This window comes from Pogoniulus pusillus, chromosome 3 (genome assembly GCF_015220805.1).
Source record: "Pogoniulus pusillus isolate bPogPus1 chromosome 3, bPogPus1.pri, whole genome shotgun sequence".
NCBI lineage: Eukaryota > Metazoa > Chordata > Aves > Piciformes > Lybiidae > Pogoniulus > Pogoniulus pusillus.
In genome coordinates this window covers 33,279,719-33,292,787 of record NC_087266.1, presented here as the reverse complement: position 1 = coordinate 33,292,787, position 13,069 = coordinate 33,279,719, and the positions used below count along the sequence as shown (strand labels likewise).

At 39.9% G+C, this 13,069-nt stretch overlaps 1 protein-coding gene across 2 annotated transcripts in view; it reads left to right on the top strand.

Annotated features, from left to right (window-relative positions):
* Positions 1–13,069, top strand: part of PIBF1 (progesterone immunomodulatory binding factor 1) — a 178,322-nt gene that overhangs the window by 34,871 nt on the left and 130,382 nt on the right. For both annotated transcript variants that reach the window (XM_064141083.1, XM_064141089.1), the window contains exons 8-9: positions 135–260; positions 4,863–4,961. In XM_064141083.1, coding sequence (XP_063997153.1) covers positions 135–260; positions 4,863–4,961 — 225 coding nt within the window. The remainder of the gene's footprint in view (positions 1–134; positions 261–4,862; positions 4,962–13,069) is intronic.

Here is a 13,069-nt window from a genome sequence, read left to right as displayed (position 1 = left end):
ACTATATAAAATCAAGATATGCTCCACTGTACTTGTACAGCTGTACCTGAAGTTTGGTGTTTGTTTTTTGGGGTTTTTTTTTGGCCAGTGCAATTAATGCTACATTTCCATGCTGTATATTTGCTTATTTGCAGAGACCACTATAAAACAGAATATGAAAAGAGACTCAATGAAGAGTTGGAGCAAATAAGGTTGAAAACAAATCAAGAAATCGATCAACTGAGGAGCACTTCAAAGGAGATGTATGAACGTGAAAACAGGTAGGTAAGATGAAGTCAATAACTTAAGTAGGGCAAAAATGACCAAGTGCTGTTTTGTTCTTAGGGATAATCCTGGTTGATTCCTCTTTGAGAGGTGACCAAAATGTGAAAACTTGAATTCAGGTACAAAACTGTTGAGATACTTGGAAAAATTAAAATGAATTTATACTTGTGTAGTAAATCTATGGTGTTATATTTATTATTGCATGGTGGGCATCCAACATTGTCTATGGAAAGTACATTACAATTCATGTTCTAGATGAACATTAGTGGTTTGAAGTTTGTTTAGATGTATAATGTGAGTTAATTGATACAAAATGTGTTGGTTTACCTGTTGTGCTATATTGGCAATCTTGAAACTGTGTCAGGAATCCAGAAGAAATGGTGCTAATGCAGAAAGAAAAGCAGAAGAAATGAGGAAAACCAGTGAACTAATTCTATTTGCGATTGTTTACAACATTATGATTCAAAAAAGCACTGATTTCTTGTAAAGATTCTAGTCTTGCAAAGACCTCCATGCTGAATTTTGTGTGTGTTTCATTTTGTTGAATTCAGTGGAATTACATGCAGAGTTAGGCACATGCATAAGCCTTTAAGGATCTAAGGATCTGGAGTTTTGGCTCTGGATTTCTTTTTGAGCTTGGTTTTGCCCCTTTTTTGGCTTTAATGGGACGAGTGCTTAGTAATTCATTATAACTTCATTGTAGATGTCCTGAAAGTGTCTTGTGTGGAGAAGGAAATGACTGTAGTAAAAAGATATTTGTGGCATCAGCATCTGTTCCACTAATAGGTAGTTTACAGCTTGGAAGAGTGAAGAAAAAAAAAAAGACTCCTGCTGTCTGTATTCCAGTCAACTGAAAGGTTCTAATTAAAAAAAAATTATATCACTGTGTTGTCTTGCAAGTGTGAGTAAAATGCACACACATACATCCACACCACTTCCTGTATGCAAATCTATTTTGAATTGCAAAGTATGAATTTAAATCTCCACTGTTTGTGGAGATCTGACAAGAGTCTGTATATCATTGAGAAAGCTTCTGAAAGATATTACATTTGTATCTGGAACCAATTTACAGAAGGTTCGTTCCTCATTTTGAAATGATTACTTTTGAAATGTAAATCCCTTAGGTTTGACTTCATATTTTGGAAAAAAAAAAAAAGAGGATTTTTAGTTTATACACTTTCTGTAAAATACTAAAAAGAAAAAAGATCACCATAAGGCAATGCTGCCCAATCCAAGGTGCTCCTCAATGGTGAAAGAAATGAAATCCCAAATTGTGAGCAAAGCAGTTTGGAATGAATTTGTTTGATGTGGTGAGATGCTGATTGTGACTGAAAATAAAGCTAAGATACTGTTTTCATCTTCAGGCTCAAAGCATGGAATTGTATTACAGCTAATATTCAGTTACATTTACTTTGCCAAGCTTGATGGGCCTGATATTTTCCCTTGAATTTATTGGCACTTATTTTACACTCGGATGAGTCAGTTCAAGAAGCTAAAACAGGGGAGTAAACCAGTAAAAAGGTGATGCTTTCATTCTTACATTTATTTGGCATCTGTGGTGCTTGCTTGGTTGTAGTAAGCATTGGCTATATTTGCATTAGCAAGCATGAGTGAATTCACAGGGCAGGTGAATGTCTGCATGAGGTTTGACTTTGGGTTAGCTGTAGTCTGTTCCCATAGATCAAACACAATTTACCAGCTTTGAGTCTGTTAGATGCTCTCCCTGAGTGCATCTTTTAACTTGATTCAGTCTGACTGGAATCCAGTTTGTACACTACTCTGGAACAGTTAAGTGATGTGAACTGAAGTGCAGTGAATGACGGTTGCTGAGAGATTTCAAAAGCTACTATAGATGCCCTTGTGCTTCTGCTTCCCTTCCCCTGCCTTCATCCTTTCTTTTCTCCATATCTGTTTGCAACTCTTACAGTGTTTCTGTCCTGTTTTAGCATGATACTGTCACTTGTGTGACAGACTTGCTTAATGCCTGATGCATACAGGTCCATATGGCCTGTATGTGCAACTGTCGTATAGGTGCTTTACCTCTTTTAGGGTTGCACTCACACAGTCTAAATACTGTTAGTGCTGCTGGCATCTTTCCTAACTCTTGTTGAAAATATTTCAACAGAAGTTACATCACATCTGTGATTGTCATCTTGTGGTTTGAGCAGTACCTTGCTTGTGTCCTTTGTCCTTCTATTGCATTTCCAATTGATTAGCTGTTCAGTTAAGCAAAATACTTTATTATCTAAACAAGTTGCTATATGTCTTCTACCACTTCATTTTTATTCTGCTTCCATTAGTTTAGTCTTAAGGAGACATTGCAGTCCTACACTGAGGCACATTATGCTCGATCTTAATGCTGTTAAGAACAGGGTGATTAATGTTGTTCTGTTATGCATCAGTTCTAAAGAATCTACTCTCATGATCAATCCATGAATTTAATCAGTGAATTCTGTAGCATCAGTAACTAATTTTTTTAAGACACTTTTTTTACCTTTCTCTCATTAACTGTTACATAATTCTGACACCGATTCTTCCTAAGTAACTATTTCCTGTTAAAATTAATTACTTTGAGTTTGGAGAAGTATTGGTAAATTTTCCTTAATCTGGAAAATAATCTTTCTTACAAAAATTATGTACCTTTAGTGTGTCTAAAAAGACCCAGAATAAAATTTACATGGGCTTAATAAGTTTCCATTTACCTCCATGTCTTGATTTTTCTCTCTAATTTATTTGAGACTATAATTTCACTTTGCTTTAAGTCAGAAAAGTTCCTGTGAAGGAGGAGGGAAGAAACAACTTCAGTGAGGAGAGCTTGGTTGCATCTAGATTAACAGTTCAGTTCAGATGAGGAATGTGGTTTGGAAGTGAAACCTGTTAGTCGTTGTTTGCCATGGTTTTGCCTGCCTCACAGTTTGCACTTGGGTTTGCAGCATTGTGCTCATATTTGTAGCACATGAACAAGATTCCTTTTAGATGAAACAAAATTGAAAGGAGTCTCTAAGATCATCTGGTATATTCCAAATACTAGTGAGCATTCAAGTCAGAGGAGCAAACCAAAAGTAAAGTAAAATCCTCAAGCAGTCGTAACGTAGGTGTCTGGTCTTCAACAACTGGTGCTTGCTCTGCAAATTATCAGTTGCTGTGTTGCACTAAACAATGGAGATACAGCTTATTAGCACTATATGAGCAGTACTTCTACTTAGAGCATTAATTGCAATAAACTGTACTGCTACAGGTAGAATAGGGATTTACAGACTGTTAATACCTAGATATTTTTTCTTACCCATGTACTGTATGTATTATACTTCATATTGGTGAAACAATCAGATAGTTCGCAAGTTGTGGCTGATTCTTGGGTAAAAAAAGGGAAAAGTTTTAGTTGCAATGTTTCTGTTACAGAGTCATAGAATGGTTTAAGTGGAAAGGGACCTCAAAGATATCCAGTTTCAACCCCCTGCCACAGGAAGGGATGTCTCCCACTAGAACAGGTTGCTCAAGGAGGGAGCATCCACAACCTCCCCAGGCAGCCTGTTCCAGTGTTTCACCACCCTCACTCTAAAGAACTTCTTCCTAACATCTAGTTTAAACCCATCACTCCTCGTCCTGTCATTACAAGACCTTGTAAATAGTCCCTCCTGTAGTGGTTTTTAAAGATAGCCAACAGAAATTAAAGTCTCAAATGCGACTGGAAAAAAATACAGAATTATATTCAGAGAGAAATAGAGAGACGTTATAAAGCAGTTACCGCATCCTTGGCAAACCCCCTTGGATTTTTCCCCCAAACCCCAAAAAACTAAATCTAATACTCCCCAGTGCTCCAATCCTCCCCCCACCAGTGCTTCTGAAGGCCCCAAGACAGGCCTACTGCTTACATGTTGTTCCCTATAAAGTGGCTCCTACCAGACACAGGGCAGGAGGAGGAGGAAAGGAGAGCGAACTGACCTTGTTGTGAGTTTATAAGGAGATATCAGAATTATGGGATTGAATAACAATCTTCTAGTCCCCAGAAGATTTTTAACCCTATAGTCTCAACCTGGGACACCTCCCCAGCCTTCTTGTAGGCCCCTGTCAAATACTGAGACCCCACTATAGTTCTGTTACAGTTCTATGGAAATTAAAAATGATGCCAGCTATAGAAGCCAGGAGGAGACATCAATGATGCACAATGATCTATATTTTGAACTAACTAGCCAACTAGTTGTATGTAGAAGTGGAATTTCTGTGCTTGGCTAATTTTTCCTGCTCTACTGTAAAAGTGAATCATCACAACTAGGAGGACAGCATTCCCCGAGTTATTAGAGCAAAAATATTGGAATGTATTTAATTCCTACCAAAACCCCACAAATTTTGGCATCTAAATGGGTGGTTTGATAATTGTTTTTAGAATTTCAGAATGGAGACCTTTGCTTGTATATATGACAATAATGTGAAGTAATGCCTGTAATGGATAGGCAGACAGACAGACAGACACCCTGCCCCCCATCATTCTGTGGGACTGAAGAAGGTAGTATTGAAGTAGTAATTCTTGGAGCAAACCAGGCTTTTTCCTAAGAGAGTCTTGACACAATAACTTTTGGTTTATTTTTTTTTCTCAGAAATTTGAGAGAAGCAAGAGATAATGCTGTTGCTGAGAAGGAAAGAGCAGTGATTGCTGAGAAGGATGCTTTAAGAAAATACGATCAACTCCTAGAACAGTAAGTATTTTTTAAGATGCATGGTAAAAAAACATCTAAAGGTATAACTTTGATATCTACATCTGAAGAGTTTAAGGTAGAAGGAATGGCTGCTTTGGCTTTCTGTTTATAAAGAATAAATTCAATTACAAAAATTTTGTTTCAGTGAAGTTACGATTTTAATTCTAATTTTTTTCCAGTACATTTTCCAGTTTGCATTTGACATTAGCATTTGAATGTTAATGAACACTGAACGTTGTTAATGATCATTGTCAGTGAATATTGAACATTGTTAATGTTCATTGTTAATGAACATTGTTAGTGTTCATTGTTAATGAACATTGAACATTGTTAGTGTTCATTGTTAATGAACATTAAATGCTGAATGTTAATGAACATGAACAATGAATTAACAATGTGTAAGCTTTATTATTCTACAATCCTGGAAAGACAAACAAACATAATTACACATCTCCCAGAACAATGTGGATTGCATGCTGTAGAGTGCTCATACTCTGAACCTTTTGGTGTTTTTTCTTTAGTTGAAAGTAGGAAAATATCTTCTATGATGACTTCAATTGACATTTTTGTCAAGTGTGGATAGAGAGCAGTAGTGCTTGCTACATACTTCTGTTCTTACTTATGGAGGCAGGGAGTTAACGTGGCTGAGTCAGGAATATAGATAAAAATAGAATTATTTTACTTTCCTGAAACCTCGCCCCCAAAACTATATACAGAAATTAATTGAGTTTAATTAGCAGACTCAGTTTGATTTAGAAGATCTTACAAGGATACCATAGATAAATTTGACTATTTTAGAAGTCAGGAAATGGAAAAGGCCAAGCTATAAACACAGCTTTCTCAGTATCAGTCAGGCTGAGCAGAAAGTTTACTCACAGGTAAGTCAGGCTGTCTGAGAGAAATGGTGGTCCAGATGCTTTTCAGCTCTCTCTCCTTCAAAAGACATCCCAGGCTTGTTAGGCCTATTAAGCTTGCACAAAGGGTGCTTACAGTGGGGAGCCGTCCTAAGCAGAGAAGGTCCAGTCTCTCAGGAGCTTGTCCTTTGCAGTGCCGGGGGACTTCTGCAGGAACTATCCAGGCAGAGGAGAACTCCAAGGCGGGAGCCCCAAGGCGGGAAGTACCCCAATATTTATACCTTTCCTAGACAAAGAGACAATTTACCACTTCCTAGGCATGAAGACCACAGCCAATCACCAGCCCAATTCCAGCACGGGCATCTCCATGGGTCACCCCTCGTGCCAGAAAGACTCTTTCCTCCCCTCCCTTCACACGAGCAGGGCAAGGGGGGGAAAAACATGTTTTTCGCGCCTTTCCTCTCCCATTCAAACCATGGAGGGAGAGGTATTTTGGGGTATCCAGGATTCCAGGACATTACTGCTGTCTCAGACTTTCACATTCCATGTACAAAGTACATAGTTTCTATATAAATGTACAACTCATAGAGAAGAAAGCTATGGTTGATTTTCTGCCTGCTTACACTCAGTCTAACTATCCTTACAGTCTCCTTGCTATTCTACAGCTTCACTCTTTGTAAATTCAGACTATTAGTTACAGTAAATTTTGAAGTAATTTAACATAGACCTATGTGATGGTTTGGGTGTTACTCGCCCCCCCACACTTAACTGACTAGACTCAGCCGCTCTGGAAATTGAATGAATGAAGCTATATTTACAGCTTGGCACAATATACAAGCAGGTATTTACAATAGATATGGAAATAGACAAGTTAAAAAGTAATACAGAAACACAACAGCCCTCCCAGAAACCAGAGTCCCCAGGAGGAGCTCCCAACCACCCTTCCACCTTCTTCCCACCCCTCTACCTTACCCCACACTTAGCCTTATGTTCAAGTTGAGTTTGGAGAATTGACCAGGTGGGTTAGGAAGCAGACGGATTAGTTAGACCTAGAATAGAATCACCTGATTTGAAAAGACCTTAATATTGTGAAGTCCAACCGTAATCTATCATCTCCCCATATGAATTGCTGGACCGTGCCCTTAAGCTCCTCGTTCAGACATCTTTTTTAAACAGTTTAAAAACTATGGGCAATAATCAAAGCTTTTCATGATAAATTTTCATGTATCCTTAATTTTAGATTTGATTCATTGTTTAATTCTTTTTTAATAAATGAAAAAGTGAGTCCCCTAACCAGTTGTGCTACGTAATCATCTATACAAAGTACTAGCTGTGAACTCTCTTTTCTTGGAATTGCTTTTACTTAGAAGTACCAATCCATTAAAATGTTGCAAAATTATGCTTAGACACAAATTAATTACATATTTCAGTATTTACATATAGCTCCTAAATTGCAGTGGTGATATTACTGAAGAAAAAAGTGTTGCCTAAGGACTGAAGAAAAAGTGTTGCTGAAGGACTTAAAAAATGTTGTTGCTAACTAGTGGTGTGAAATGCAGGAGTTAGTTCTAGAGTAAACAAATGGTCCAGATGACTTGATATCCATGCAGAGTTTCAGAAGTTTAACTTCAGATGAATTCTAGTTCAGGCTGAATGGACCCAAGGGTGCTGAACGCTCTTTAGCAGTTAGAGTGCATTGTAAGCATTCTTTGATTCTCAAAAAGGAGTCACTTAGCAAACTCTGAGATGATGGCTCCACAATATAAATCAAAATTTGGAAGTCAAAGCTGATTAAGCAAGACAACCAGGAAATTTGATTCAAAAGTGATCTTCTTTATTGATGATCTGGACGAGTGGATTGAGTCCAGCATCAGTGAGTTTGCAGCTGGCACCAAGCTAGGAGCAGGTGTTGATCTGTTGGAGGGTAGTAGAGCCCTGCAGAGGGACCTTGACCAGCTGGATGGGTAGGGAGAGGCCAATGGGATGAGATTGAACAAGGCCAAGGGCAGGGTTCTACACTTTGGTCAAAACAACCCCAAGCAGGGATACAGGCTGTGGACACAGTGGCTGGAGAGCAGCCAGGCAGAGAGAGACCTGGGTGTACTGGTAGATAGTAGCTGAACATGAGCCAGCAGTGTGCTCAGGTGGCCGAGAGATCCAAAGGAATCCTGGCCTGTATCAGGAACAGTGTGGCCAGCAGGACAAGGGAGGTTATTCTGCCTCTGTATTCAACACTGGCCAGACCACACCTTGAGTACTGTGTCCAGTTCTGGGCTCCTCAATTCAAGAGAGATGTTGAGGTGCTGGAACATGTCCACAGAAGGGTGATGAAGCTGGTGAGGGGCCTGGAGCACAGCCCTGTGAGGAGAGTCTGAGGGAGCTGGAGGTGTGCAGGCTCAGGGCAGACCTCGTTGCTGTCTACAGCTACGTGAAGGGAGGCTGTAGTCAAGTGGAGGTCTGTCTACTTCTGCCAGGCAAGCAGCAACAGAAGAAGGGGACACAGTCTCAAGTTGTGCTGGGAGGTCTAGGCTGAATGTTAGGAGGAAGTTGTTGGCACAGAGAGTGATTGGCATTGGAATGGGCTGCCCAGGAAGGTGGTGGAGTCACCGTCTCTGGAGGTGTTCATGCAAAGCCTTAGTGCCATGGTCTGGTTGATTGGACAGGGCTGGGTGCTAGGTTGGACTGGATGATCTTGGAGGTCTCTTCCAACCTGGTTGATTCTACGATTCTGTGATTCTAATTCAAAATGCTAATGTGAGTCAACTGTTTCTTTCTGATGAGGCTTCCACCTTTCACTGTGATAAGATTTATTATCACATGTGGGGAGTTGATATCTAACTGGAAGCTCTTATTGAAAACAGGTCTGAGGTATGAAGGATGTGCTTCCATTTTTTTAATGAAAATTTCAACTTAATTCTCGCTTTATATTTTTAACTTAGGCATTTTCTCCATAGTTATTTCCTGCTGTATTCCTATTTTTATAATATTTTTCATGTAGTTACTTTTTTGAGAGGGCAATTTCCTCTGCAGTCAGAAACATAAGATTTTAAAGTGCAAACCTCAGAGGATGAATAATGTAAGTTAGTAATATCAAAGTTGGTGATTTGTTGTTGTATTGTTTGATCCTCACAAGTCCATGGGATCATATGGGATCTATCCTGGGGTGCTGAGAGAGCTGGCAGATGAGCTGGCCAAGCCACTCTCCATCATTTATCAACAGTCCTGGCTCACTGGAGAGGTCCCCAAAGACTGGAAGCTGCCAATGTGATGCCCATTCACAAGAAGGGACAGAGGGAGAAACTGGGAAATTACAAACCTGTCAGCCTGACCTCACTGCCAGGCAGGGTCATGGAACAGGTCATCTTGAGTGCCATCACAAAGCACCTACAGGATGGCCAAGGGATCAGGCCCAGCCAGCATGGGTTTAGGAAGGGCAGGTCCTGCCTCACCAACCTGATCTCCTTTTATGATCAGGTTCCCTGCCTAGCGAATGTGGGGCAGGCTGTGGATGTAGTCTACCTGGACTGCAACAAAGCCTTTGACCCCGCTTGCCAGTCAAGCAGTTCCTGGCAAAGATGGCAGATCTTGGCATGGACAGATTCACTCTGAAATGGGTCAAGAAGTGGCTGGAGGGCCAGGCCCAGAGAGTGGTGGTGAATTTTGACACATCCAGTTGGCAGCTGGCACTCTTCCAACCTCGTTGATTCTATGATTTCTATGGTACGTTCATACTTCTGTCCTCTTGTAGCTTTTCCTAGTGGTAAGCTCTCCAATTAAGTAAAAGCTCTCCTCAATTTTAATAAGTTAATAATGTAATTAATACTGGCTTTTTGGAGTTCAAAGAAGTAGATTCTGCTTGAGAAGATTATGCTTTTCAGAGAAAAAAACTTTGCTTTAGGAAATAGAAAACACATCTTTCTCTTCTTTAAAATGTATGTGCTTCTCTTTAAAACAACCTCACTTGTAACCACAGCATTGGTGTCATGACACTGACTATTTCCACTTGCCAAATCAGCTATCTAAAATGAGCTACAAAGTAAAAACTGGCATGAGGTGTTGGCATAAGTGCCTTAACTTAAAGGACCTCAAATTCTGAATTTACTGTACTGACACGTGGCAGTTCCATGGAACACAGAGATTTTGTAATATTACCAGAAGTCCCTAAGATAAAAAAGAAATACCTATGTTGTCCAAATCTATATTTAAGTGATTATAACAGCTATTTCTGCTTCAGAGTAAACACGGTGACTCATCGTAGTTACCACTGGTATCATAATCTGTGCAAACAAACATAAGTTTGAAAGCTTCAAAAGCATGTGGAATGTTGACTGGCCTGAATGATGGTTAAATAAACCCCCTGGCAAATCTTGTGATCAGAAGTGTAGCTAATACTCAATTTTATAGTCAACTGCAGTTATTTTTCTTACTGATGTTTGCGACAGCCTTTTGTAAGCAGCTGTTTACAAATGCCAAGGAAACAGAGAGGTTACAATGTTAATGGAAGAGATACTGAGAAAGAATCTGTCTTTCAGTCGCAGGGGAGATCACTGTGATGTCTGGATGTGTTAGACAGCTGTATAACACAATGTGAGAATCCATGTTTCATTTACTTGTGGTAATGAAAAAAGCCAACTGATCTGTTATTTCAGATTACACTATGGACAGTGTCGCGCATGCACTTAAAAAGAATCCAACACCAAACTGAAACACACACACAAAAAAAAACCCAACCCCCAAAAAAATCAAATAAATCACCAAATGAAACATTTTCTCTTTGTTTGAAACTGCTGGTCACTAAAGACTTTTTTCCTACTTTTACATCTGTACAGCCTTAGTCAAAATGCCTTGGGATTGAATGAGGAGAACAATTCTATGACAGCTCTATCATCTACTACATAATGGAGTGTAAACACTAAATAGTTTCCTTTTCTTCTCTTTGGTGCACCTGGAGAGTTATTTTTGATCTATTGACTGTTAATCTGTTACTTCTTGTGATGGTTTGGGTGTTACCTACTCCCCACACACTTGAGAAAATCATCCAGACTAGACTCAGCTGAGCTGGAAATTAGAATGAAACTTTATATTTACAGCTTAGCACAATATCCAAGCAGGTATTTACAATAGATACAGCTGTAGACAGAAATACACAAGTTAAAAAGCTAATACAGAAACAGAACAGCCCTCCCAGAAACCAGTGTCCCCAGAAGGGGCTCACAACCACCCTTCCACCTCCTTTCCACCCCTCTACCTTATCCCAGACTTTGCCTTATGTTCAAGGTGAGTTTGGAGAATCAGACAGGAGGGTTAGGAAGCAGATGGAGTGCAGACAGCAGATTAGGGAGAGAAGGGAGGCAGCCAGAGCCAGAGCAAGCAACATTGTGTTATCTATATTTATGTTCTTGTTTTTGTACATCTCAACAAGCCTATGAGTGTAGCAGTGATCACCATTGTTTGCTTTTCACAGCCTATCATCTAATTCCTCTCACCAAAATATCCCAGCTATGCTCAAACTAGCACACTTCTTGCTAAAAAAATAAAACAACCCAACAAAACAACAACAGAAAACCAGCTTTAAAAGGTCTTATATAATAGAATCATAGAATTATTTAACTTTGAAGGGACTTGTAAAGGTTATCTTGTCCAATCTCCCTCCAGTAATCGGAGATGTCTTTGGATCAAGTAGGTCAGAGACCTCTCCAACCTGACTTTGGACATTTCCAGGCATTGGGCATCTATCACCTCTGTGGGCAACATTTTCCAGTGTTTCACCATCCTCACTGTAAAAAACAGTTTTCTTACCCTGTCTTTGCAATAATAAAATGAGAAGCGTAGAAAACTGAAGAGAAACAAAATACATATGTGATAAACAGAAAAAAAGAGTATTAAAACTATTCCTTCAATTTTGCAGTGGGTACTATAAAAAACCCTCAGTTTTGTGAAAACTAAAGAGAGAGAAATTCCTACTTCTGACTGTGAGGTAATAAGACATTTTGTACTTATTATTTTTTCCTGTCTTGACTATGTACAGGTGATGAAAGAGCATCTTTAAATATTTTTTGCAGTTAGATTGAATAAAGTCAGGGTAGTTTACAGCCTTAAGTTTGTTCTCTAAAGTCTTTGAAGGATTTCATATTATTATTTAAGCATTCCTGCACTGTTTTTTAAAGCTCAGCTATTTATTATTTTTTTAATGGACAATCTGGTAGAAATACCTTTAGGAGTATGTTTAGTGTTTCTATTTAGAAATTACTTTCTCAAATAAAAAGCATAATAGAGTGAAGGTCATTGACATTTATTGATAGCAACTTATTGATAGTGAGTGGCTGGAGAGCAGCCCTGAGGAGTGAGACTTGGGGGTGCTGGTGGACGAGAAGCTCAACGTGAGCCAGCAGTGTGCACTTGCAGTCAGGAGGGCCAACCAGAGCCTGGGCTGCATCAGGAGAAGTGTGGCCAGCAGGGCAAGGGAGGTGATTCTCCTCCTCTGCTCTGCTGGGACCTCACCCCTGGATTACGGCATCCAGTTCTGGAGCCCCCATTACAAGATGTGGACATGCTGGAGTGTGTCCAGAGAAGGGCCATGAGGATTCTCAGAGGGCTGGAGCAGCTCTGCTATGAGGACAGACTGAAGCAGGTGAGGCTGTTCAGTCTGGAGAAGAGGAGGCTGCGAGGTGACCTTCTTGTGGCCTTCCAGGATCTGAAGGGGGCCTACAGAAAAGCTGGGGAGGGACTTTTTAGGCTCTCAGGGAGTGACAGAACTAAGGGGAATGGAGCAAAGCTGGAGATGGGTAGGTTCAGAGTGGAGGTGAGGAAGAAGTTGTTCATCATGAGAGTGGTGAGAGGCTGGAATGGGTTACCCAGGGAGGTGTTTCAGGCCAGGCTGGATGAGGCTGTGTGCAGGCTGCTCTAGGGTAGGGTGTCCCTGCCCACGGCAGTGAGGTTGGAACTGGCTGCTCCTTGTGGTCCCTTCCAACCCTGACTGATTCTATGATTCATAGCTTTAAGAAAATATGCAGGAAGTTCTCTCTGTGTTTGTGTTTACCTATTTAAGGCTTTTCCTTCCAGTCAGCTGCAAGCCATTTATACATTTTGTAGACTTCTTTTTCTATCCCTTACTCTTTATTATTTGAATCTTTTTTTAACTCTTATTTTCTTTGTTCAATTGTGACACTTTGTTAGAATTAATTTGGAGGCCAGATTAATACTGTGTGATTTCAGTCAGCTGACTTAAACTTTGTAGGTTATAGAGAGGGGTGA